The 26592-nt window shown below is 36.9% G+C and overlaps 3 protein-coding genes and 1 pseudogene across 10 annotated transcripts; 2 read left to right on the forward strand and 2 right to left on the reverse strand.

Annotated features, from left to right (window-relative positions):
• The first annotated feature begins 355 nt into the window (after positions 1-355).
• Positions 356-5071, forward strand: LOC121051479. 7 transcript variants are annotated; one of them, XR_005805831.1, is made up of 6 exons: positions 356-1172; positions 1301-1430; positions 1818-1865; positions 2539-4075; positions 4158-4441; positions 4531-5071. XR_005805831.1 is itself a non-coding variant. In XM_040513881.1 (6 exons), exons 2-6 carry the CDS (start codon positions 1276-1278, stop codon positions 4637-4639), a joined length of 684 nt encoding a protein of 227 aa, XP_040369815.1. In that variant the 5' UTR covers positions 356-1172; positions 1257-1275; the 3' UTR covers positions 4640-5071. The 7 variants fall into 7 exon arrangements, 2 of the variants coding, with proteins under 2 accessions (XP_040369815.1, XP_040369816.1); XM_040513881.1 differs by having other exon boundaries at positions 1257-1430; positions 2539-2626; XM_040513882.1 differs by having other exon boundaries at positions 357-1172; positions 1257-1430; positions 2539-2626; positions 4695-5071.
• A 2807-nt stretch (positions 5072-7878) lies between these two features.
• On the forward strand, positions 7879-14735 carry LOC112185774 (annotated as a pseudogene).
• A 3711-nt stretch (positions 14736-18446) lies between these two features.
• On the reverse strand, positions 18447-20418 carry LOC112185753 (probable LRR receptor-like serine/threonine-protein kinase At3g47570). Of its 2 annotated transcripts, XM_024324076.2 has the most exons (3): positions 19509-20418; positions 19048-19404; positions 18447-18519 (listed from the first exon to the last, which is right to left on the reverse strand). In XM_024324076.2, exons 1-3 carry the CDS (start codon positions 20128-20130, stop codon positions 18512-18514), a joined length of 987 nt encoding a protein of 328 aa, XP_024179844.1. In that variant the 5' UTR covers positions 20131-20418; the 3' UTR covers positions 18447-18511. The 2 variants fall into 2 exon arrangements, with proteins under 2 accessions (XP_024179844.1, XP_040369810.1); XM_040513876.1 differs by lacking the exon at positions 18447-18519 and having other exon boundaries at positions 18628-19404.
• Positions 20419-20665: 247 nt separating this feature from the next.
• LOC121051480 (BRASSINOSTEROID INSENSITIVE 1-associated receptor kinase 1-like) lies at positions 20666-23163 on the reverse strand. The gene is made up of 4 exons (XM_040513885.1): positions 23102-23163; positions 22155-22222; positions 21612-21887; positions 20666-20931 (listed from the first exon to the last, which is right to left on the reverse strand). The coding sequence occupies exons 2-4, from the start codon at positions 22192-22194 to the stop codon at positions 20894-20896; spliced, it is 354 nt and encodes a 117-aa protein (XP_040369819.1). The 5' UTR covers positions 22195-22222; positions 23102-23163; the 3' UTR covers positions 20666-20893.
• Positions 23164-26592: the final 3429 nt, after the last annotated feature.

Genomic DNA, 26592 nt, shown 5'->3' on the forward strand with positions numbered 1-26592 from the left:
GGTAATAAAATACACAAGTGAAGAGTCTATGGTGATTATCGAGAAACTCGAGCTATTTATTACAATTTTTAAAAGTTTTAGAATTAAAATAATTTTGAAATGATGGGATCTGGGTCCAATCTCTCCATCGCTTCATTATAGTCGTAAGCCGTTGAATTTAGTTTGGATCCGGATCCTCTCCTAATCTCACAATTTATCTAAGTTACCTAACACTACTACAAAAAATGAATCACACGACACCTCTCATACGACGCCACACTGTTTTCCGTGGTGTGAATCATTTCTCATTATTGAGACGACGGTTGTAAAATTTCCGTCTTCTAATATGAATTCAACCAACGGGTGTTTTTTATGCTGAAATTATGTATTGCTTCAAAAGACGGTTATAAATAAAAGCGTGGTGTGACTGTGAAAAACTTTGAGCGCCAATCTTCCCACCATTTAGTGGTGCCAGTTTTCACCCCAAACCCTAAGCTTTAGCTTCATCTGATAACAAGAAAGTTAGAACATATATTGGTTGGTACAACGGATGAGTCTAAAACTGTGGTATGAATGAAGTCAATTAGCAAGAGAGAAATTAGAAATATGTCCCCCCAAAGCGCAAACCCAAAATTCAAAATTTGAACATTTGGACAACATGATTGTATGAGGGCTTGTCCATTAACTCAAGAGCCCGTGTCCACGCCCGTGTCCATGCCCTAAACGAGGGGTTGCCCTCTACACTCGGGCAAAAAATTAAAACCCTCTTCGACATATCTAGCCTTTCTCTCTATCTTCGACAACTTTCTTCCTTGGCCTTTCTCTCGACAACTTGTATTCAACAAAACCATTCCTCTACAAACTGCGACCCCGACCACGACCATCACTCGTCGACAAAACCTGACCCCGACCGCAACCATCACTCTTCGACAATGCTAATATTAGAACCAACTCTGCTTCAAGGGTTCTTCAAATCGCTTCCCTTTCCCTTCCCATTGCTGTAGGGTTCTTCAGATCTCTTGGCGGTGGTGATTGTTGCTTTATTTGGTTGCTTGTGGCTTCAATTGGCTTCGATTCGGCAGTGGCTGTAGCTTTGGACGTTGAGGTTGGTCACGTGAGAGGTTGAAATTGAGTTCTGGCGACTATAGATCTGAATCGAACTCTCAACTCAATTTTCTTCTGAGGCAGCATAGGTAGGTTTGTCTGGGTTTTGAGATTGGAAATCTAAATTTCTTTGATCTCCCCAGAATTTTATCTCTGCTACCATTTCTGTACAGCCTTCTCCATTGGCTAATCATGCCAACCCACACAATTACTTTAGGTACCTTTCCTTCAACAACGACGAGGCCAGATCCCCATTCATTCATTGCTGAATTCGAAATCCCCAATTTTCTAGGGTTTCAATTTTCAACCTCAACCCCCAAACCATGGCCTTATTCAAGAAGGCTCAGGTATTTATCTTTATCTCTCTATTGTCATTTTCCGCTCCAATTTGGGAATTGAGATTTCAAATTAGGGTTTTGATGAAGAGGTAAACATTGGTACTTTGATGATGGCGTGGTGGTTAATTGTGTATGGGAGTTGAGTTTGAATTAGATGGAATTAATTGTGTTCATATGTAAGGGTCTATGGATACAAGCTCGAAACTTTGTTGTTATGGTTGGTGTCAATGCTAGGATATCTTTTGTCATGATTAAATCCTTCATAGTTGTATTCGAGATAAAGTTATAACTTTTAGTATTGCCTTGAAATTGAAGTAGAGGTACTGCTAGGCAGAACTGGTAAATCATTTAGCTGAAAAGTCATCTCATTTTCTTTCCACATGTATCCCATCACAGGTCATGGACTAAACTTGGAGTTATGACAGCTTCTCAGCGCAATATAAGGTAACATGGAGCTCAGCAATTGTACAAATCTGCTAGTGCAAGTTAACTACCATGCATACTGGACTAAACTCTTAGCATGACTGTTGAGAAATCCTTAATTTTCTTTTGTTCCTTCTTAGTGGTTATTGTAATAGGCATTTGCCTTGATATTATATGCTTGTTTTGTTGCATATATATGTCGCTGCTCAGAGGTATTCTAAAGCTTTGGATGGAGTAGGACAGTGTGATATCCCGCGCCCGATTTTGATTTATTATCTTTGAACTAGATTTTTTTATTTTTTTATTTCTTATCCTTCTTCTTTCTATTGTGGTATATTTCCACATATATATATATATATATATATATATATTTAATTGTCTATTAGTTAATTGTTCTATTTTATTGTTATGGTTATATGGATGTCTTTTATTTTGGGAAGATAAGAAGGGGGCAGTGGCCTACTAAAGGAGAGAGGAGGAGACGGGAAAAGGGAGAGGAGAAGAGAAAGAAGAAAAAAAGAAAGAAGAATCAGAGCGAGAGAGAGAGAGAGAGAGAGAGAGAGAGAGTTTGGGTTTTTATCAAAGGTTACGAATTGGGTAGTTTGGTTTTGAGGGGAGAGAAGCTAGAGGGTTTAGATTGATTTTCAGAAGTAAAGATGAGCATTTGACAGTTTGGTTTTCTGGTTTTGATCAGATTTGTAGAAAGGCAAAAGGGGAGGAAGTTTCGGAAGTGGAGGGTTTTGTTTTGGGTTGTTTACTATCTCTGTTTGCCTTGCTTTATGGTGAGTGACTCCTATATCTGAATTTGTGTTTTCCTTGAGAATAAGCTTTTCTTGATTTTGTATTTACTGTTTTCATTATGCTCTTTGTGAGATTGGTCTTGTGAATGTGAGGTTTCGTATTCAATGTTCTATGAATTTTTGGTTGTGGACTAAGATGGTGATTTCTGATTGTTTCTACATCTCTAGTTTCCCACATGTTATTTCGGACTAGTAAGGGTGAGCAATTGCTCAGTGAAGTTTGTTTTGTTTCCTTCTGACACTTTGGTGTTAGAAATTGGGTGTTTTTGGTTCTACGATGCCTATCAAATGTGGTGTCAATCCTCTATTTTCTTTTGTACTTGGAATTGATGTGAACTGTTTTGGGATTAGTTTTGGATATTGTATTTGTTAGAAGTGTTCTTCAATTTATTATTAACCTTTGAAATTAGGTTGGTGTGACAGTTTTTGAGTTCGGTAATTATGTGATTAAGGGAATGTTTGTTTCTTTTCCCTCAATTCTTATGGGGTTTAGATTTTATTGCAAAAAGCTCAGTTTTGTGATTATATTTCTAAGGTCAGAGGACTTTTGAGTCTTATGTTGGCTGTTTATCGAATTGACGTTGGTGGAAAAGTTGAATTCCAATTGTGTGTGACTTCAAGTTAGAACTGATAGTATTTAGTTGTTGTTACTTTGATTTATTAGCGTTTCCAATCTTGTAAAGCTATTTTGGGATGGGTTGTCGATTATACTTTGAAGAGTAGTGTGTTTTGGTTTAATTTGACATTCTGACATAGTCAAAGGAGAAGTCGAGAACCTGTTATTTCGTTCTCTTTATTTGATCTTTATGTTCTGCTTGTGGTCTTGCAATTATCTATGTTAAGAGCTTTTTGAGAATATACATTTCTGTTATATTTGTGAACCATATTAGTCTTATTAGAAGCTTCAATTCATTGGTGTCACTTGCATCGGATTCATTCTTTTCTTCTTGATTTTGTTGTTGGGTTTTAAGCGTCTCGGCATATGGCTTCTGGTGGTTAGTAGTGAAATCAGATCTCTAAAATGTAATGCTAGAAGAAGTCGGCATATGTCTATTCTGTAGCTTAGATGCTTTTTATAAGTCGACGTTGTGCAAAATTAATATGTTTTTGATGGTTGATATGATTTCCTTCTGCATCAGGCTATGTCAAGAATGCCAAACTTTGATTGAAAACCATTCTAAGATAAAGCTTCTCAGCAATGTGAGGAATAACTTGAATACAACCTTAAAGGTTTATGAACTTTGTTCTTATGAATTTTCAATTTTCGGTTCACAAAGAGAAGGAGATTGTGCCTGGTTAGAACTGTTTGCTTCATGCAAGAATGATAATTGATGAATACTTTTCAGTTTTCATTATGTCTTATTATCGAGTTCATGAATTATGATTTGAAGATTACAGTGGCCAAAAAACCTGATCATTTTTTATGAAAAGGTATGGGGATTATACAATGATTATATTTTTACCTATATATGGCAGTGATAAAACAGTTAACTGAATTGTTTGCTTGATCTAGAAAAAGGCGAGTGGTAAAGCAAGTAGGAAGCAAAAAAGGAATCAGTTTAGCCCATATTCAGATGCTGAGTTTGACTTGCAGTCACTCCCATCTAGCTTGCAAGCCTCATTGAAAAAGTTATGTGAGTGGGGAAAAGAAGGGTTCAAAGATGGGAAAGCCATTTGTTTTTATAAAGAAGAGCCCATATTTGGTTATCATGATAAGAGCTTTCTACTTGACGTAGAAGTTATGAGGCTTGCACACATGGCACAAGTAACATCAAGCTGCATAGTGGTGCATTTAAGGTAAATGGTACACTTGGTTACTTAATTATGTGACTTTGGTGAATTAATTATTAGGTGACTTAATAATGTTCCTCATCTCTATGCTATAGGTACTTGCATGATGTATTAAAACAATGTAAAATGCAAGACATGTATCAAAGTCTGAGGACAGTGACAAAGTTTGCACATAAAAGTTTTATGGTTGCTGCTGGTTTCTAACGTGTTATTGTTGAATGTGTGTGAGTTTAAAATTATGATTTGAAACTGTCAACAGTGGGCTAGGAGAGCCAACCATACTTATGGTCAAGCGGAACTTGATGAAGTGCGTAATGAGATTGCAAATTATGTGATCAAGAACCTGCTAAAGCTGTGAAGTGTTGGTCTTTTTGGGGTACAGTAAAATATGCAACATCTCAAGTGCATGCGTTAGGCTAGATGTTGGTCCTTTTTGGGTTGGCCTGAATTGCATGTCCTCTATAGATGAGATTATGTAAGACGAGACTATTTTAGCCACATTTGTGGATTTATTTTGCTATTGGAGATCCGTAGACGTGATCATTTCCGTTTTGTGGATAAAATTACCATTATTGGATCCATTTGTGGGATTATAATAGCTATTTATTATGACAGGATTACTGGTCATTTTGTCAACTTTTGGTTCCAGCTAAATTTGAATTTTACCATTACCAAATCATACAACAGTAGGGAAAAAAAAGGAAAATATGTCATCTGATGAGGATAATAGGGCTGAATCAAACAAATTTTCTACAATTCACACGACGGTTCTTACTAATATCATTGTTGGATGCACACAAAGACGACAAGTATTAGTAAAAAACCATTGTCTCAGACGTCACAATACAACTGTTAGAGTTATATCTGTCGTTCGGAAGCACACATACAGTGAACTTTTAGGTCATCACACCACATTTTATGCTGGAAGAACTGTCGTGTGTATATAATTTACACAACGTCTTAGAAATAAAACAACAAAGAGACAAGGCTGGAATCCTAAAAACCGTGGTATGAATAGAAGTCACACCACGGCAAATTTCTAAAAACCGTGGTATGAATAGAAGTCACACAACGGAAAATATCTAAAACCGTGGTATGAATAGAAGTCACACCACGACATATTTCTGTCGACAGCATGTTGGCAGATCTGCCGATCCATCACACCCCATTTACCCAATCTAACAGTGTTTGACAGTATTGCCCTCATTTTAATTAACAAATTAAACTCATATCTCTCTCTCCTCCCCCTCATCGATTTCTCTCTCTCTCTTTCTCTCTCTTTCTCTAACCTCGTCTCAGGCTCTCTCTCTCTCTCTCTCTCTCTCTCTCTCTCTCTCTCTCTCTCTCTCTCTCTCTCTCTCTCTCTCTCTCTCTCTCTCTCTCTCTCTCTGAGCCACCACGCCCACCACTCCACTGCCGCCGCTCCGTCCCACCGTCGGACCACCAGAGGATGACGCCATCTAACTCCACGATCCCAACCCCTCTGGGCTTCGCCGGTTTTGTTCGTCAGATGTCCGGGAAGCTCCGAAGTTCCACGCCGGAATCGGGTCTGGGCTTCCCTTGCAGGTCTCGGACGACTTCAAAACTATGGTCTATTGGGGGTAATAGACAGATTATTGCCCCCACTAATTTCTTAACTGTGGTTAATTAATCACTTAAATTAGAGTTTTGATAAGTCTTATGTTGTTTTGAGTTTATTAAAGTACAATAATCTGTCAATGATAATTAAATGAAGGGTTCTGACTTAAAACGAAGACATTATTTGGGGGCAGTAATGTGTCTACTGCCCTCCACTAAACCATTAAAACTTTCACCAGTTAAGTGAAGGGTTCTGACTTCGTATGAAGACATTATTTGGGGGCAGTAATGTGTCTACTGCCCCGCACTAAACCATTAAAACTTGCACCAGTTTCAAGGATTCATAGTGTATTGCACTTTATCACAAACAAATCAACAAGAGATGATTACTGTCTCCTAAGAAAGAGATTATTGGGTGGCACTAATGTGTGTATTGCCCCCCAATAGACCATCAAACATTACACCGCTTCCTATGTTTCACAGATTATAGAAGTTATTCACACTCAAAACAACAGATAATGTAAAAAAACCCACATTTTGAGGGTCAATATTCTGTCTACTGCCCCCCACTAGACTGACACAAACCACACAATTTTTTTCATTTATCGACTACTGCAATTTAACAGTACATTTACTTTGGAATAGCAGTTTTCAGTCCGTCAATAAATAAAGCAGTCATCATTGGCCCCAATACAAAGTCTACTGGGGGCACTAATGTAACAACTTTTGTGGTTATGACTGCACAATAGCAGATAGCAGTTTTCAGTTCGTCGTCGATTCCTTCAGAAGGTCAACCCCGGCCTCGCTGAGCTTCTAAGCGACGAGGACCGTTGGCTTGGTGTCGAGCCTGGCCGCGGAGAGCAAGACGACGAGTTTCGGCGTCGCGATGATGAGAGCAGGCATCGTGGGCGACCTACTGGAGGGATGGAGGGAGGGAGAGAGAAATCCGACATCGTCTGGAGAGAGAGAGAGAGAGAGAGAGAGAGAGAGAGAGAGAGAGAGAGAGAGAGAGAGAGAGAGAGAGAGAAATCGGTGAGAGGGGAGAGGGGAGAGGGCAAAAAAGTCCCAAAAATAAATAAAAAGAAGAAAAAAAGAATTAATTGGGTAAAGGGGAAATAATCCCTTAGAGTGTTTTGGGTAAACGAGATTAAAAAACAGTTAGTGTAGCAAGTGGGCAGATTTTAAGCTAAAATTGGGTAAATGAGCATTTTTCTTTTTTTATGTCAATCAGTACATGGCGCTATTGTGGACCATTTGATGTTAGTTTTACACATGTCATTACGTGGTTGAAAGGTTAGGTAGTTTAGGTAGATTGTGAGGTTAGGAGAGGATCCGGACCCATTTAGTTTATTTGAGGACTATATATTTATCGAATCAAGAATGACGAACTCAAGAAGCCGTTTATCAAAAACGCGAAGAACCCGATAAGACCCCTTAGTTTCCCCTCTTCCGGCAGCTTTCCTGTGGAAAATGGTTTAGATTGACAGTGGAAAGAAGACTTCGACACCCGGGAGGAGGAGATTTGGATTTCAAAAGCTTTGATTTTTTTTTTCCGGTGAATGTTCTGCAAATTCCAGCGACTCCGGTTGAAATCGATGCTGTATGAGGTATGGAAAACGATCCTCTCGTCGTGCTCGACGTCTTTCTATAATTGGTATTTGGAGTGTTTTCGGCCACCGCCGAAATTGCTTTTCACGGCGGCTATCTGGGCTTCCCTTGGTTGATTTCCGACCCTTGTTCATATTAAAAAACGGTTGGAGCTATGTGTCGATCGGTTGTTGAGGCTGAGAATGGTGATAGGGAAGTTTCCAATTATCTTGATCTGTTATGGTTCGGGCTGATAAACTAGAGGAATCTGTTAAATTTATAGTGAGGAATTAAAAGCATCTGTTACCTTACGGCATCGCGGTCCTGATTGGAGCGAGTTGCATTGCCATGGGGATTGTTACCTTGCTCATCAGCGATTGGCTATTGTGGACCCTGCCTCAGGAGATCAGCCGCTCTACAACGAGGACAAGACCGTCATTGTCACGGTACTCCCTTTCACCTTCGCATTCTCAAACTTCGATTCCGATGAAGATTAGTTTGTATTGTGTTGGACAAAAGATGAAATTTACAGTTTGCTTAGCTAGAATTGGGAGATGATGCATTTTCATTACCACAAGAAATAGAATCTGTTATCTGAATTAGCTTGCGTTTTGAACTCTGGCGTTGAGCCGTGGATTCTGAGCTCTGTTATGCTATATAATTATTTTGATCTATGGTTATTGGTCTGTGGAAAATTAAAGAATACATGTGCTAGTGGCAGCTGGTTTTAGATTGAGTGAGCAACAGAAATTTGTTACTGATGATTAACTTTGATACTAATGAACTTCTATTTTCGAGGCTTTTACTAAGCTGAGTTGTTTCAGAGTTTAAAATTGGTTTCGTGATATTGGTTTGGCTGATTTATTTATCTGACTACATTGACTTAATCTTCTACTGATATTTGGAGCTGTGCTTATAGGTTAATGGTGAGATATATAACCACAAGCAGTTGAGAGAAACATTGAAGGGTCATCGATTCCGAACTGGCAGTGACTGTGAAGTGATAGCGCACCTTGTAAGTAATCAATGACATCAGCCATACGTAAATGCTAACCTTTTCTTGGATTAAGAACAAAAACCGTTATATCTTCCCTTACTTTTCTGTGTATTTCTATTCTGCCATATTTAGTAATATAATCAAACATATATCTTTGGCAGTACGAGGAACATGGGGAAGAATTTGTTGACATGCTGGACGGGATGTTCTCCTTTGTCCTTCTTGATACAAGAGACGATACTTTCATGGCGGCTCGAGATGCTATTGGCATAACCCCACTGTACATGGGTTGGGGGGTCTTGATGGTAGGTCGAGTGTAAGCTTTAGTTGTGTTTCTAAAAAGCAACCGATATTTCTTTAATTGATTTCTAGTCAAAACATTTGCTTGAATTTGCTTCGTTTTTTCTTTGCACGTGTTAAAAAACTTCATTTCTAAAAGCAAACGTGAACTAGCATTGCGATTTTGCGCAACCAAACTGGTAGACTGCTGCTGCAGTATTTCTTTGCACTGATAAAAGAATTTGTGGCTTATTTTTATGTTATAGTATTTTTTTTACCTCCCTCCTTTGAAGCCTTGATCATTCTTATTTAACCTTTGATCATTAGATATGTTGAAGCTTTAATTATCTCGCACATTTAAGCTGTTTTATATTTTCTTTGCAGGATCAATTTGGTTTGCTTCAGAAATGAAAGCTATAAGTGATGATTGTGAAAGATTCATATCTTTTCCTCCTGGGCATTTAGCTCTAGTAACTAATAATGATTTGGTTCATAAACCAACTAACAGCCTTTTAGTCAGCAAAAGTTTTAATATAAATCTTCTAAGATCAGCATACTTCTTATTATGATGTTTTTACCCATTTGACAGCGATATAGAAGCAGGGGAATAAATGCTTCTATTATTTCACTTGAAGAAACAAAAACATTTTAGCAAACTTTATTATACATTTTAAACTTTGGGGTTTGGACATACTTTATAAGAAAATATATGAGCTTCATTTGATATCACTAGAAAGACTTAGTATCTGTATGTGTAAATTAGAAAACTCTCGAGTCTGAGTTCAGAAGTTTCTTTCTTTTTGTATATTCACTTCGTTAACTAATAACTTTCAAGATGCTTCTTCTTAGTACACCGTAGCTGAATCTAGAAATTTGTAACTTTTTATGCCTTTAGATGTTGTTCAAACTACCTGTACGTATTTACAAATTTATGCATGCAGGAGGGCTGAGAAGGTGGTACAATCCACAATGGTTTTTGGAGAAGATACCATCGACTCCTTATGATCCCATTGTTTTTCGCGAGGCTTTTGAGAAGGTATGCATTGATGGGCACCACCTATAATCCTACTTCTTTTCTTTTTTGTTTTGTTATCTTTATTCATGAGTTGCAACCATCACGTAAGAGATCAAACCCCATTCTTGCAATTTTGTTTACCAAAACCTTGTTGTCATATCTGGTTCTTTGTGTGGATCCTGGCATTGAAAGGAATCTTAAAAAGGAGAGGTTGGTTGGTGCCAGTTTTCTCTGTGCTAATTTTAGTGTTGGGAGTTATTTAGTTGGTATGCAACTCTGCTAGTTACAGGAGACTTGAGGAACTTACTGAGATTACTATATAGATCATTCCTTTTGTTTACCAAAAACTTGTTATATTTGGTTCTATGTGTGGGTCCTGGCATTGAAATGAAATCTTAAAAAGGAGAGGTTGGTTGATGCCATTTTTTTCACTGGTAATATTAGTGTTGGGAGTTATTTACTTGCTGTGCAGCTGTGCTAGTTGGGTGTGACTTGACGAACTTGCTTGATTGGAACTCCGATGAGGAGGACTTGAGATTGATTGTTCTTTTTTTACTTTACTTTTTTTTCTTTTTTTTATTCGAGTGAGATTGGGGTTTGATATATTTTATTGCCTCACTTTATGGTTAGCCATACATATCTTTGAGACTTAAACATGTGTTTATGCTCAGTTCGTAGTGTGATAGAACGGGTAATGTTATATCTGCATTTGGAGGCTAATTGTCTCACTAAACCCAATTTGTTAAATATGCATAGTTACTAGATAATAGCAGAACCCATAGAGTAACTAGGTTGTTGGTAAGTTGGCTTGAAATTGAAATGAATATGCTATATTAAAGAAAGCTCACTTTGACTTCTCTTGAGAAACTGCTTCTGATATATATTAGTACTTATATTGGTTATATTGGAATATACATTCCTACTTCTATCGTTTCCCTCTTCATATTTTATGTCTGGTATAATTATTGAAAATTTGCATAATGTACATCCTTCTTTCTGCCTGCCTTATATCATAATATTAGTGTAACAGTTTAACTAGTGCTTTAAGTAATGGTGTCTAATGCAAAAGATATAGATATCAATTTAGCTTTTTGGATCAAAGCTATGAATGATCATCAGATATGTGGTTTGTTAAGAGAGATTTAAATGGCCTCCGTGCCTCATTCTGCTTTGACTATTTAGCTTCATAATATTCTTACATTTTTTTTTGTTTTCCTAATTCTGTAGGCTGTGTTAAAGAGACTTATGACAGATGTACCATTCGGTGTTCTTTTGTCTGGAGGATTGGACTCATCACTCGTTGCTGCTGTGGCTTGTCGCTATTTGGCTAAATCAGAAGCTGCACGTCAGTGGGGGTCACAATTACATACCTTTTGTGTTGGCTTGGAGGTAATTATACTTCTGATTTTCGATAACCAAATCTGACGCTTGATCAAATGCAGTTTCTTTTTATATAACCAGAATGGTGTCTTCCCATCCTCTCTATTTTTTTTTCCCCAACAGTGCCTAGAAAATGCTACCTACACAATTTTTTCATTTTATAAACAAGAAATGTCTGTTTATAAACTTGGTAGAGAACCTAAATCCTCTTTAAACAAGTATAAAAATTCAACCATGGCTGGGTTTCTTGTTGTTTAGGCCTAATTGCATCAAAATGCAATAATAAGTTATTAACTTGGTATGTTTAATGGTTAAGGGAAAGGTTCTTGGTGTTAGGGTTCAATAGCCTTTGCAATGCAAACTTTGGTACCGGGAAAGGTTTAGATGTACTTTCTTGTAGTCAATTTTTAACTAAGATATTGTCTTTCTGATACTTTTTCTCTATGTTTAAATGCTTTACATTTTCAATGTTCAGGGTTCTCCAGATTTGAAAGCAGCAAGAGAAGTTGCAGATTATCTTGGAACTCATCATCACGAGTTTCACTTTACTGTTCAGGTAATTTATAAGGGATGTAAAAAGAATACTTTTACTAAGGCTCACGGTGGAAATTAGATTTTCTTAACTTAATCCTTTTGCAGTTTTAATTTTACCTTATTGAATATTTATGGTTTGCTTGAAATAGGATTCAGAATATTCATATTAATTGGTGATTGGAAATACAAATTGCGTTCATCCTGATTCTCTCTCTCTCTCTCTCTCTCTCTCTGATACATCAATAATCCCAGACAAAGGCCTGGATATATATTAATCCCAAGAAATAATTTGTCTCTCTCTCTCTCTCTCTCTCTCTCTGATACATCAATAATCCCAGACAAAGGCCTGGATATATATTAATCCCAAGAAATAATTTGTCTCTCTCTCTCTCTCTCTCTCTGATACATCAATAATCCCAGACAAAGGCCTGGATATATATTAATCCCAAGAAATAATTTGTTTCTTTGCTTCATATTTCAGGAAGGCATAGATGCACTTCAAGAAGTTATCTACCATATTGAGACATATGATGTGACCACTGTCAGTGCCAGCACTCCAATGTTTCTTATGTCTCGCAAAATTAAATCTTTGGGAGTAAAAATGGTCCTTTCTGGTGAAGGTTCGGATGAAATCTTTGGTGGCTACTTGTATTTCCACAAGGCACCAAACAAGGAGGAGTTTCACCAAGAAACATGCTAGAAGGTATTCCCTGTAAACTATCTCTGGATTGTTCTCTTCTCTTGTTTTTGTGCCATATGTTTACATACTTGCAATATTACTGGATTTAATTTTAGTACCCATTGATAGCTATTATGACTTCTTTTTCTGACTGAAATTTTGTGACTATTCAACAGATTAAAGGTCTTCATCTGTATGATTGTCTGAGGGCCAACAAATCGACATCAGCTTGGGGTGTTGAGGCTTGTGTACCGTTTCTCGACAAAGAATTTATCAAGACTACTATGGACATTGATCCAGAATGGAAAATGGTATAGCAATCATTAAACTTTGTTGTTCCTCCAATTTTATACACAGTTCATGTATGTAGTGATTTGAAGCCTACTGACATTTGGCATAGTGGTTGCTCATTATAAACTGTTGGGATAGGGATATCTTGTTACAATTCTATGAAATGATCTAGCACATGTGGACATTTTTCCTATTATCAAAGGATATAGATATACAACTATTTTCTCCCCGTTCCCTCACGGAAGTTATTTTTCTTGTCCTTCATGACATGTTCATGTGTGTTATGAATTCTGCCATTTATGAATCCATTTTATGCTGAGTTGTAGGTTTCAGACATATCCTGCTATGCCTAATCTAAGGGATGGTATGCTTAGTCTTATTAGATTATACCTTCAATGCTGCAATGACATTATTGGGATTGCCTTGTTTGCCAAATTTAATAACAATTGAAAGTTATTATAATATTCATTCATCAGAATACTTGCATTTGTAACTGCAGATCAGGCCTGATCTTGGAAGAATTGAGAAGTGGGTCTTACGCAAAGCATTTGATGATGATCAGAAGCCATATTTACCGAAGGTTGCTACTTTTTACTTTTGCCCAACCATTATGCTAATCTAGTTATACAGGGTTATCGTTTTGCATATTCTTTTATTTTTTCTTGGAAGATTTTCACCTTCCTGGATACTTGTGCCAATATATTCATGCAAGAATTAATATGTTTTCAACTTTTCCACTCTCTTTTTGGGTTATAGCACATCTTGTACAAGCAGAAGGAGCAGTTTAGTGATGGTGTCGGTTACAGCTGGATTGACGGGTTGAAAGATCATGCAAACAAACAAGTATGCTGCATTTTTTGCTTGCATTTTCATTTTGGACCGAAATTTTCTCTTTCCAACTAGGTCTTATATAATGTTGCCATGCCCCAACCAACCGCGATTCTAGTTGAACTGTGTGGTCCAGATTAAGAGTTTTGCAACATAATTTCGCAAAGTTAGCATGATAAAATTAACCATTTTATGAAAATATTTCATGTTCGCTATTTCAAGTTAGAGGTGCACTTTTGAAAAAACTCAAAAAACAGACACTATAGATGCTTGCTTCTTCCTTAGCTCCATTGAATAATAATTCTTCATTTTTTTTCTGGACAGGTAACAGATTCGATGCTGATGAACGCAAGCTTTGTCTACCCTGAAAACACTCCGACTACAAAAGAAGGATACTACTATAGGATTATCTTTGAGAAATATTTTCCAAAGGTGAGCCACCATCTTTCCTCTCATCTCTTACAATGTCAGTTGACTGAATTGCATCATTGTTTGTTTACCTGAGTATGTTCAATTTGCTATTTATGGACAGAATGCTGCGAGATCGACAGTTCCTGGTGGTACAAGTGTGGCATGCAGCACAGCAAAAGCTGTGGAGTGGGATGCAGAATGGTTCAAGAACCCCGATCCATCTGGTCGTGCTGCACTTGGTATACATGCAGCTGCGTATGAGGAATCCAAAGATGTGAAGACTGGAAGTCTTGAGAGTGACTCTCCACAGAAACTTGTAAAAGGGGTTGCAGAGAAAGTGGCTGTAGTAGTTTGAGTGGGATGAAAAAGGTACTGAACGTTACAAATGCTTTTCTTCTGTCGAAATTACATTGACTATGTTCTTTTGGATTAATGGAACAATGTCAGATGAGATATACTGTAGATTGATATTTATTCTGATTCTATGGAAGATGAGACCAGAAGGCCCTGTAGGGAATCCGTCACGACTGTTAGTAGTTTATATAACTAGGAAGGCCTTGCTATTGTCTCTTAGATGAGACCAGACTAGTTGATGCTTATATTTTGTATCTGTAATTTTCTTTGACCACGACAGGATTCTGTATGCAATTTAGATAGGTTTCTACTTTTATATTGTTTCTTCAATCCTTCATCTATAGAATGCAGTTTTGATTTTCCATTATTTTCTTAGATTACCATTCAGGATGTGTTGACAATAGAAATTCAATGGTAAACTAGAGCAGTATCCAGATTCAGTTTCTTTGTTGTCTGAACCGAGGTACATGTTATTATTGAGACATGAGACTAAAAGAGTATAGTTTTTTCGAGAAATGGACGTCAATTTTATTGAAAAGATCAATTACAATGTGAAAGAGAAGCAAAAAGAGTACAAATTGGAAGAGTATTCTTTGGAAACTCCAGGAACTTAATTACATTTGCTATTTCAAATGTATTTTACATTCTCATTCCCCTGATACACAACTGAATTCAAAAACAAAACAAAAGATTTGGCAGAGGACATGAACAGCCTTGAAACTTTATGTCAACAGCTCCGACCAGCATTTGACATGGACTATAGGACCCAACTGTGATCGATCCATCTCAGGCGCTGGCCCCCTGAGGCGCATTCAAGTAAAACAGCACCTTTATACATCCACTCATCTTTCTCATGACTAAAACTCAACAAAGGAATCTCTGCATAAGGAACATTTACTTTGATCCTCGTCCGCAGGAACAACCATTTCTTTATCACTAGTTACGAAAGGGCTTCTGCTTGCGGGTTTTGGACATACGGTTCTTCTTGACTTGCCAATCCATGTGGCTGCTGTGCTGTTCTTCACATTTGAACCGGAGGCCACAGCTTTTACATTGCCTTGGCAGACCACCCTCATGCAAGCCGATTACCACAGATTCACGACGCAGATTTAGAACAAGGCCGGAGAACTCACATCCTACCACAACATCCTTCTCCTCTTTTCGTACCGGGTTACTTCAACCAAATGACTCCTTGTGCCAGGAAAGAATCAATTAAACCAGGAACTACTACTGGAACATCAACAGCAGCATTTTGAACAGGCAATCCACCTTGCTGTGGTACAAGAGGTACATAATTTAGTGAACTAGCACCCTCCTGTCCTCCTCTGCTTGGGTTTTTCAATGAGATCACACCTTGTGCCATTAGAGACCCAAGCAAACCAGAGACTAGTGGACCAGCATTTTTAACCGAAGTTACGCCTTGCGGTGGTAGACGATGAGGGACACAATTTGCTGAACTAGTACCACCCTAGCCTGCCGTTGAAAATTGTACCCACCAGATGGAATAAGGTGGTATAACATCAGACCAGGAGCTTAAACTAGCTAAACACGAGGACAAAGAAGATGGTGCATCGCATGAATACTGAAAGACACAAGAAAGAGGACTTGTGATCAATGTTGACGACGTGTTACATTCTAAAACCTGGCGAAAGTGTATGGGGAGAGATAATAGACATGTTTTTCAATAATGTTGCTTCAGTTCTGATTTTCTTTTTCAATATATGACACAGGTTGAGCCCGAGAGTCTGGTTTTCAACAACCAAACCATATATTAGATCATAGTAAACATAGCTGTTATGGTATTGACGAAAAATATATCACAAACTAGTAAACATAGCTGAAACATTTAATTCCCAAATTGTCTAACTCCCCACCCATCTGGCAACAAGTACTCAGAACAAAACAACAAGATTTAGCATACTCAAGAATTTCATGCATAATATTCACAGAGCCAACAATTTCATTGTTTTATCATGATTCCCTCTCATCAATGGTTTCTGGTATCTATTGTCCTTTGTCCTGCATTACAGAAGAAATTGCAATCTTCCCACCATCGAGAAAGTTGCAATTTTGGTTTTCCATTGAAAGCTATCACTGAGATTATCAGATGAGGAGCTTACACTAGCTAAACATTCTTGTGCTTCCTAAACAAGGTTAATTCATATGTGAAACATCATGATAAAGAATATGCTGCATTATATGATTAGATTGCTGAGGTAACACAACAACGGCATATAATGGTACAATGATTGGAGTACAACACCCTGACACCTCATAAATCCTAGGCTAGCTTGCAATGCATACCTATGATTGAACTGATCATCCAGCATCGAATTTAGTTCAATTGAGATTAACTCTGGGGGCTGCACAAAGCATGTGATGTTTAGCTTTTCCAAAATTCTCATCAGTTGGTTGTGATTTCCAATACGAGCTCTGAAGAGAGGCAGACTTGTACTTTTGTGCTTGCGATTTCCACCAAAAGAAGCCACAATACAATGCTAATAACAATCAGGATGCTAATCACAATTTATCCAATTGCTTTACATCTTTTTTGGGTGTCATTTAAACTATGAATTAATCCTTCTGCGAGCGTTGTAGACCTTCACCTGCAAAATCAGAAGGTAGAAAATGTTTCACCTCTGTTTTGTCAAAGACGTCAAAAAAGTAACCCCAACAACTCATTTTGTGGTACCAACTGAACTGATACAGGATTAATTAAGGAATATATGCTGCTTACTCTTGCAGCTCACTATTCAAAATAATTTTCTGAGTGCTAGTCGCCTTCAGTTATTCATGACGAGTAAGAATGTAAACAGAAGCAGACTCAAGCGCTATATATGGTTTTATAATGGATGAGATGCATGATTTCATGGTGTATATTTATGCATGATTTCATGTGGTAGGCAGCAGCAGTTGCTTCCACCTCACAGGCAATCTCCTGGCTATTTTGTTCACCCCTTCATTGTACAACTCAGTATAGGAGAAGGTGGACAGCCCTGCCGAACTAAGAAACCGCATCCACCAATACCTCCATGGTCCTACCTGAAACCTCTTCTAGCTTCATTTTCAGAAGCTTTCCCATATCAATGTATTATTTTTCCTCTTCAGCTTTAGCCTTCTTTGGCCTCCTGAAACTCAGTAGTTCCCCACCATCTCAATCTCAATCAGCAAAGACACAGCAAAGAGGCAGAAGACACAGGAAAGAGGCAAAACCCTATCTTGGTCAAGTCTTACATGTAGGGTATCACGAAGCAATAATAGACAAAAGATAAACCAGTTTTGCAAAGAAGATGAAAAAAGCCAGATTAGCATGCCAGAAGTGGAACATCAATTTCAGACATGGATTACATAATAGGGTTGGATGAAATGGAAAACCAGAGAAAATACCAGATAGCATATTGAGGTTGATGATGCCTGCTGTTCAGAGCCATTTTTCACCGGCTGTTATATATGACCAACTATTGAAAGATTCAAACTTGGATAGCAATTGAGAAATAACTACGGTACTAGTAAAAACCCTTAAAATCAACACTAGAAAAACCTATCAAAATCTGAATGACTAAATATTAAGTATGTGGAATCAAAGAAATTAAATAACAAAGCAAAATTTTAACTTATGACGAAACAGGGGAGTGGGAAACCCTGGTAAAGAGAGAAAATAGCTAATTCCACTACAGATTCAGTCAGGACCATCAAAAGTACACACAAGGAAAAGAAAACTGAGCAGTCTAGTCCAACAGCAATAGAAAAGTGATTCGAATTTCAGAAGTGGGATTATCTTATAAAACAAGGACAAAGAATATAGAAGCTAAGAAAGCACCTAGAAACAATTCAAAGGTACAGGCGTATAAGCACTTTTAAATTTACAACTGGAATTAAATTTAGAAGCACAGACAGTAAACAAAGCAACATTAGAAGCTCTTTTTGGAACTCACCATTGGTCTAGCAAAGGATATTCAAAAGTTTTGCAATTGGCAAGTAATGGAGCTTAGAGCAACGAATCAGTGTCAGGTTTTTAAGAGACAATAGGTGTTAGACAACGAAATGAGACTACTTCCTCGACTACTTCCTCACACACTGAAGCCGATTATCATGCTCTCTGAGATGTGAGGCTTTCTAGAACACACTTCATTCGATTTGCAATCAGTCTTCTGCAATATAGAATACCAAGCAATTTTAAATTTAAGGCAATCCCGCTTCCAGAAATGACTCCAATTTTGAACAATCTCTCATCTCTTCAGTTCTGATTTGAAGAGATGAGAGAAGGATGTGCATCTGCTCTTGAAGTGAACTCAGTTTTGTACATACATACATTTTCATCTCATTCAACTTAGGTGCATGCATTCCTCCACCAGGAAACTTCAAAGGATTCAAGATTAGTTTTATATTGTACCATGATGACTACTTTGACAACTTAAAGATAAAAAAAATTTGAGAAAATAGTAGTGCTTTTGTTTATTTAAGCAGCTAGCCTCAAAGCAGAAAAACACAGAAACTACAAAACTGCAAGGAGCTAGATGGAAGTTATTTTTGAATGCAAAGGAGCAACTTACCAACCAAACATGAGTCCGAACCATACTATCATACAATTACATAATTAGGTACAGAATCAAATGGCAAGCCAAGATATATCGACACATTAAAGGGTTACCAAGCAGGATGACAGTTCAACACCACACCTGCTGCAGTTTGCTTTGAAAACTTGATCTTGATTGTTTTAAGCATGGCTACAGCCTCTTGCATGTTTATCCTCTCTTCTGGTGATTCTGCTGAGCAAGCAACAGCTAATCTCATAATAGATGATAAGCACTCCCTCTTGCTCACAAACTCATGATCCTCCTCGGTTCCAAGTAAAGTAGCATCCACAACATCAACTATCGCATTTGCAACTAGGTGATTTGCAACCCATTGACTTAATCTCATTTCCCCAATGAAGATCTCATCAGTTGGTTTCCTTCTTGTAAATGTTTCCATCACTACAATACCGAAGCTATACACATCCCCTCTTCTGGTCACTATTCCTTCCATTCCATACTCTGCGTATATAAGATTGATTTAAAAACAGAAAAAAAAAATTACAAAAACTTTCATAACTAAGGAAAATATAGAGAATTGAAAGATTACTAAAAGAGCACAGCACCTGGAGCAATATACCCAATTGTGGCCAGGGTCATGGTTTGAGTCATAGAATCTCCTCCACCCAAGAGTTTTGCAATACCAAAATCAGCAACATGTGCAACCATATCATCATCTAGTAAGATGTTGCTCGGCTTCAAATCGCAATGGACAATAGGTACTTCATAATCATGGTGAAGGTACTCCAATGCCGATGTAACATCTATCATTATATCCAACCTCTGCACTAAGTCTAAAGAAGAATTTTGAGAATACAACCACTTCTCAAGGCTCCCATTAGGCATGTAATTCAATACAAGACCTTTGAAATCAATTTGACTACAACAACTGATGACTTTGACAAGATTTCTGTGATGAACATTACTTAGCATTTCACATTCAACCTCAAAACTTGCAAATGCCCCTTCTAAATCCAAATTGAAAACCTTTATTGCAACATCTATCTCATCTGGAAATGTTCCTTTATATACCGAGCCAAAAGCCCCAATACCAAGTAAGTTGCTTTCATTGAATCCATCTGTCGCACATAGGAGCTCTTGGTATGAAACCCTTCTGCGTAAAACTTGAGGCATCAAGATAATATGTGCTGCAGTTGTTGCATTCTTTTTTCTGCGTAACATCAACATTCAAAATATGGAGGCCGCTAGAAGCATTGCTGACAAGATCCCCGGAATAACATACTTCAAGATAGATATGCTAGTTTTTCTTTTGCATGGTGGAACTTGAAATTGGGATCCACCAGAGAGTCCATGGTTTGAAACAAATGATTCAGCAGAGAAGTTTTTGAAAGGACCGCCGCTTGGAATTTCTCCTTGGAGTCTGTTGAAAGACAGATTCAGATGCTTGAGATATGAGAGTGCTTCTAGAGACTTTGGAATCACTCCAGTGAAACTATTTCGAGATAAATCCAACAGTTCTAATCTTAAGCAGGTAGCAAAGGAACTAGGAATAGGGCCTTCTAGATTATTATGTGCCAACGAGAGATTGATTAATTTCAATAAACTCCCAACAGTACTTGGTATACTACCAGATAATTGGTTGTATGATACATTTATGTATGCAGCAGCTTTCAAATTACCAACAGCACCTGATAGAGGTCCAATTAGAGAATTGGATGACCAGTCTAGTTCCAAGAGATGCTGTTAGATGGTATTGTGGTATTCAACAAATTGGAATCTAAGTATAGATTTCTAAGAGATGCTGTTAGATTACCCAAGCAGGAAGGCACAGAACCAGAGAGTTGATTCCAACCCAAGGACAAATGAAATAAGTTTTCTAGTTGACAAAGCTCATCTGGAATGTATCCTTGCAATGTGTTATCATACATAAACAAACCTTGAAGATTATGTAGTCTTCCCATTGAGCTTGGAATTGGCCCGCTCAAGCTACTCAAATTCCCAATATCACTGGGGATGTTACCTCTGAATCTGCAATTTCGTAAATAAAGCTTTTGAAGTGATGCAGAGAAATTACTGAAGGAAATCGAAAGCTTGGCATTTAATGGATTGCTTGAGAAGGATAAAATCCTCAAATTTCTAAGATTTGGCAGACAAGAAAAACTATTAAGGGCTAAATACTGGTTACTACCCTGTGGTTTAGGTCTAAAATCAATTCAGTCCCTAGACTTCTAATTTCATCAAAAACACCCCTGCACTTTCAATTTTGATCTAATAAGTCCAATTCGTAAATATTTTGTTATGGGTTCAAGTTATAGTTGGATTATTTGATGAAAAACTATTTATTTGATAGATTTTTAATAGTGGATCTCACTCCTAAATTGACTATGCAAGCCACCTTAACACCACATCATAAAACATAGGTCATATATGAGCCACGTCAGCAAGTTAAAAGACTCAATTGTCAGAAATCTAATAAATTAGACCTATTAGATCAAAATTGAAAGTGCAGGAGTGTTCTTGATTAAATTAGAAGTTCAGGGACTGAATTGATTTTAAACCCAAACTACAGGGTAGTAATCAGTATTTAGCCCAAATATTAACTTCCGGAGTAGAGGTATCAATGGTCAAATTATTCTCGAACAATGTGAGATGTTCAAGGTTTGTCATGAGGCACAGAGTGCTTGGAATAAATCCAGAAAAAGAGTTACCTCCCAGGCTTAGAAGCTGAAGCTCAGAAGCATTGGGGATGGATTTGGGGATTACTCCACTGAGGTGATTCGCTCCTGCGTAAAACCGTTCTAGTTTTGGAAGCGCAAGGCCTATGTCTGCTGGGAGGCTACCAGAAAGCTGATTGAGGCTGAGTTCTAATACTGCTATTGTGGAGATATTGAAGATTGAGGATGGGATATGGCCATTTAGATTATTACCACCGAGAGCCAACCACTCTAAATTAGGAAGATAACCAATCTCATATGTTATAGGACCTGCAACAGTTATATCAACACCCTGACATTATTCCATATACTAGAAAATTTTTTATTTTTTATTTTATTTTATGTTTATTTCTTGCTTTTCTTTTCTTTTTGACGATACTTGCTTTTCTTTTTCTGAACATGGAAAGTGAGGAGAGAGATAAAATTGAGAGAAAAAAAATAGGGGGAGAAGAGAAAATAAATAGTTATAAAATTCAATTAGGAAATTAGTAACACTGCTTTATAAATTTTAATCAACAAAATTGATGGAAGTCATACCTTCAAAATTATTACTACCAAGGCCGATCTCCTTCAACATTGTTAGATTCCCAATTTCTCTGGATATTCTACATGTTAATAACTATTTATTAGATATCGATCTCCTTACCTTAACAAGCTAGGGTGTCAATCATATATAATTGAGAAAACTTCTAATCATTACCACACATTGGTTACTTGGGAGCAAATCATGATATATAAGAACAAAATAAGATGATTATTAAAAATATGCAGCTGACTTTACGAATACCTGCCAAATAGCTCGAGCTAATATCAATCGTTTTTATCTGGGTTTATTTTAATGGGTAAATTCAATTAGGAAATTAGTAACGTTGCTTTATAAATTTTGTCAAATGTAGAATGATTACTACAGTACACAAATGTAAAACCGGTATAAATGTGTCTAAATCATTATAGCTAGGGACAATATATACAATATGATTATCAAAATATAAAATAATCATCATCTTTTGAATTGATTTCCCGAACCGGTTTATAAATATATTAAGTGATTAAATATATGCAATTGATATTATGAATACCTCTCAAGCTGTTAGCCATCAAATTTAAAGTAAGAAGTTGTCTACATTGCCCAAATATGGAAGGAAGCGGACACCCAAATACAACTCTTGAATATTTGAAAGATTTTGACAAATATTGTCAAGAATTCTACCATTCAAATTGTTATCATAGAAAGTTACAATAGTCAGATATGACATGTTGAAGATAGTCATAGGGATAGGCCCTTTCAAGGCATTCTGTGACACAAACAATTTTTCCATATGATTCAAAGTGCCTATCTCATTTGGAATTTCTCAAAAATCAATACACATTCCAACTTATATAAGAGATATGATATACTTCGTGCTATTCAACAAGAATAAAAAAATTCAATATGTGACATGCACAGTAACTAATTATCCATTTAAATCAACAAAACGTCATACCTTCAAAATTATTATGAGAAAGGTAGATCTCCTTCAACATTGTTAGGTTTCCGATTTCTCTGGGAATCCTACCTGTTAATAACTATTAATCAGATTTTGATCTCCTTACCTTAACAAGCAAGGTGTAAAGCATATTTAATTGAGAAAACTTATGATCATTATAGCACATTGGTTACTTGAGAATAAATCATGATCTATAAGAAGAAAATAAAATGATTATTGAATATATGAAGTTGACATTACGAACACCTATTAAATAGTTCAAGCTAAGATCAGTCGTTTTTATCTGGGTTAAGTGACCAATATTAATGAATTTTCCATACTATATAATAAAAAAGAGTTGTTTACGTTGCCACCATTTAGATGGAAGTGGACTATCAAGCTGGTTGTAAGAAAAATCCAACTTTTTGATGCTAGGAAGATGTTGACATGCATTTATTGTCCGAGACTTCTAGTCAAGTTGCTTTCATATAGACTCAAAATAATCAAAGAAGACATGTTGAAGACGACCACATGAATAGACCATTTTAAGGCAATGAGGTTCATTAACAACTTCTCTAGTTGATCTAGAGCACCAATCTCATATGGTATTTCTTAAAAGTTAAACAATTATACATTATAGTTGATCGTCTGCATATGTACAGTGATTATCTCTTTAACTAATTCAACAAAACCAATTTGTGACGTACCTATGTAAAACAGGTGTAAATTTGTCTAAATCATGATGGAACAATATAACATTATTATCAAAATATAAAATGACCATATATATCATCTTTTGGATTGATAATTCTATGAACCGGTTTATAAAAATATATAATGGTAATTAAGTATATGAAATTGAGATTATGAATACCTGTCAAGCTATTGGTGTCAAGCCAAATCTCCTTTATCCGGGTTAAGTTCCCAATATCTTTGGGTATGCTTCCACTAAACCTGTTACCCCACAACTTCAAAGTAAGAAGTTGTTTGCATTGTCATAACTTGGATGGAAGTGGACCATCAAACTGATTGATACCCAAGTTCAACTCTTGGATATTTGGAAGATGTTGACAGATATTGTCGGGAATTCTACCACTCAACTTGTTTCCATAGAAACTTACAGTAGTCAAAGATGACATATTGAAGACACCCATCGGAATAGGCCCTTTTAAGGCATTTTCTTGCACAAGCAACTCTTCTAGCTGATTCAAGGTGCCGATCTCATTTGGAATCTCTGAAAAATCAACACACTCTAGCTTATACAAGATATATGATATACTATACTATTTCATAAAAATAAAATAAAAAATTAAATATGGGGCAAGTAGGGTAACTAACATATATTTAAATCAACAAAACCGATAAAGGTATGATATCTAAAATTATTATTATCAAGGTAGATTGCCTTCAACGTTGTTAGGTTGTTGATTTCTCTGGGGTTTCTACCTGTTAATAATTATGAATAAGATATTTGCTTACCTTAACAATCTAGGTTGTCAAACATATGTAATTGAGAACACTTACAATCTTTACCACACATTGATTACTTAGGAATAAATCATGATATATAGGAACAAATCATGATATATAGGAACAAAATAAAATAATTATTGTATATATGTCAAATTGTTCGAGTTAAGATCAATCGTCTTTATCTGGGTTTCCAATTTCTCTTGCTATGCAATAATTATTAATTAGTGTATCTTATACCTTAACATGCTATGGTGTTAATAGATTAGGGTTCTAGATAATTTGTTGGTATGTATTTTAGTTCGTTCCTGAGAGTTGGTTATAACTCAGATCAATTTCTTGCAAACCAGATAAGTTGAAGATGATAGCTAGTATGGAACTTGAAAATTGATTACCAAACAACCTGAAACCTTGAAGTTTGGACAAGGACACAAACCATGATGGTATCACTCCCATAAACTTGTTGTATCCCAAGTTAATGAACTTCAACCGACGCAGGCGAGCCAACTCGAGAGGCAAGGTACCCTGGAAACTGTTATTTTGGATGTCCAGATCAACAAGCAATGATAAGTTGCTAGCTCAGGAGGAATGGTGCCCACAAGACCAAAGTAAGAGAGGTTCAACTTTGCGACTCGATGATGGCGTGCCCCACAAAAGACGCCAACCCAGTTGCAAACAGGGGTGGTTGTTGACCAATTGGTAAAGATCATGTTTTGAGGGTCATTGGTGATATGGGCTTTTAGAGCAAGAAGAGCATATCGGTCTGTGGTGGTGTTAAGGTTGGTTTGTGCTGCCGTAGTCAAGCAGCTAGCCGCCTCACAACAGATCAAGTATACCAAGAAGAACCAAGTAACTCTCTCCATTGTTTGAATAATCGATATGCAAAGTGTGTGGAATTGTTCACTGAGGAGAGTTACAAGAGAAACTGGCTGGAGAGATAGTTTAATATATACACACACGCTACTAATTCAGAGAGGTTGCTTACTTTTTGATCAACACGCTACTAATTCAGAGAGGTTGCTTACTTTTCGATCAACATATGCAGACTCACAGCACATCCAAAGACTTGACTACCACACAAACAAATATGATTGACAAGGAAATGTGTGGATCAAAATGTTAATGGATGGAATAATCAATTCAACGGAAGATTGACAAGGAAATGTGTAGATCAAATGGATGGAATCGTCAATCCATGAGAAGATTCATAGTAGCTAAACTTCATTTTTGGAGAGTGATGGAAGAGCGTGAAAGAGAATCTCAAAGACTTGAACAACAAATGAACCCATTTAGGTAGACTTCAGTGCTCTTCTTTGTTGATCAATCGCAGAGAAGTTTCTCCTTAGATGGCCTCTTGAGACCAAGTTTTGTAGTGATTTAGTTTTCTTTTCTTTTTTTCTTTTTTCTGTCTCTCTTTCTTTTCAGACTTTTGAGACATATATCATTAAAAGTAATAGCCTTTACAATCACCATCTAATCAAAATTGCTTGCACACAGTGATGTATTCTTTATGTACATAAAAGACTTGTATTTACAAACTCCAAAAGGAAGGTCATCCATATAATGTAACATCGTTTGCATCCAGCTCCAGATGTCAGCTAAGGTGATGATACTAACCACCATAGTAAAATGAGTTCCAAATGAAGCATTCACCATCGGCAAATCCCAGGTGCCTCATACTTAGTAGCATACACAAAACCCCATAACTGCATTACACAAACATAAATCAAATGACCAACACTTTTTCTTTTCCTTTCGAGCCAAAGGGCACTGAGTTTATATTATAAATGCACATTCATATTTATGGGTCTAAACGTGCCCTGGAAGAGGTGTGGGTGTCTCTGTGTCTATCAAAGAGAGAAAGAGAGACATTGTCCACACCCTCTACTTCTTTCACATCAAAGTCTAGTGAGTTTGCAAGACATGGATTCCCATAGGTTTCTGAAACTGAAGTTGATCCACTCAATCTTGCAAAAAGATAAAACAATTGAAGAAATGTAGAACATACAGTAAATTAGATTAGCGAAAAAAAAAAGTCC

This window comes from Rosa chinensis, chromosome 2, assembly GCF_002994745.2.
Source record: "Rosa chinensis cultivar Old Blush chromosome 2, RchiOBHm-V2, whole genome shotgun sequence".
NCBI classification, from domain to species: domain Eukaryota; kingdom Viridiplantae; phylum Streptophyta; class Magnoliopsida; order Rosales; family Rosaceae; genus Rosa; species Rosa chinensis.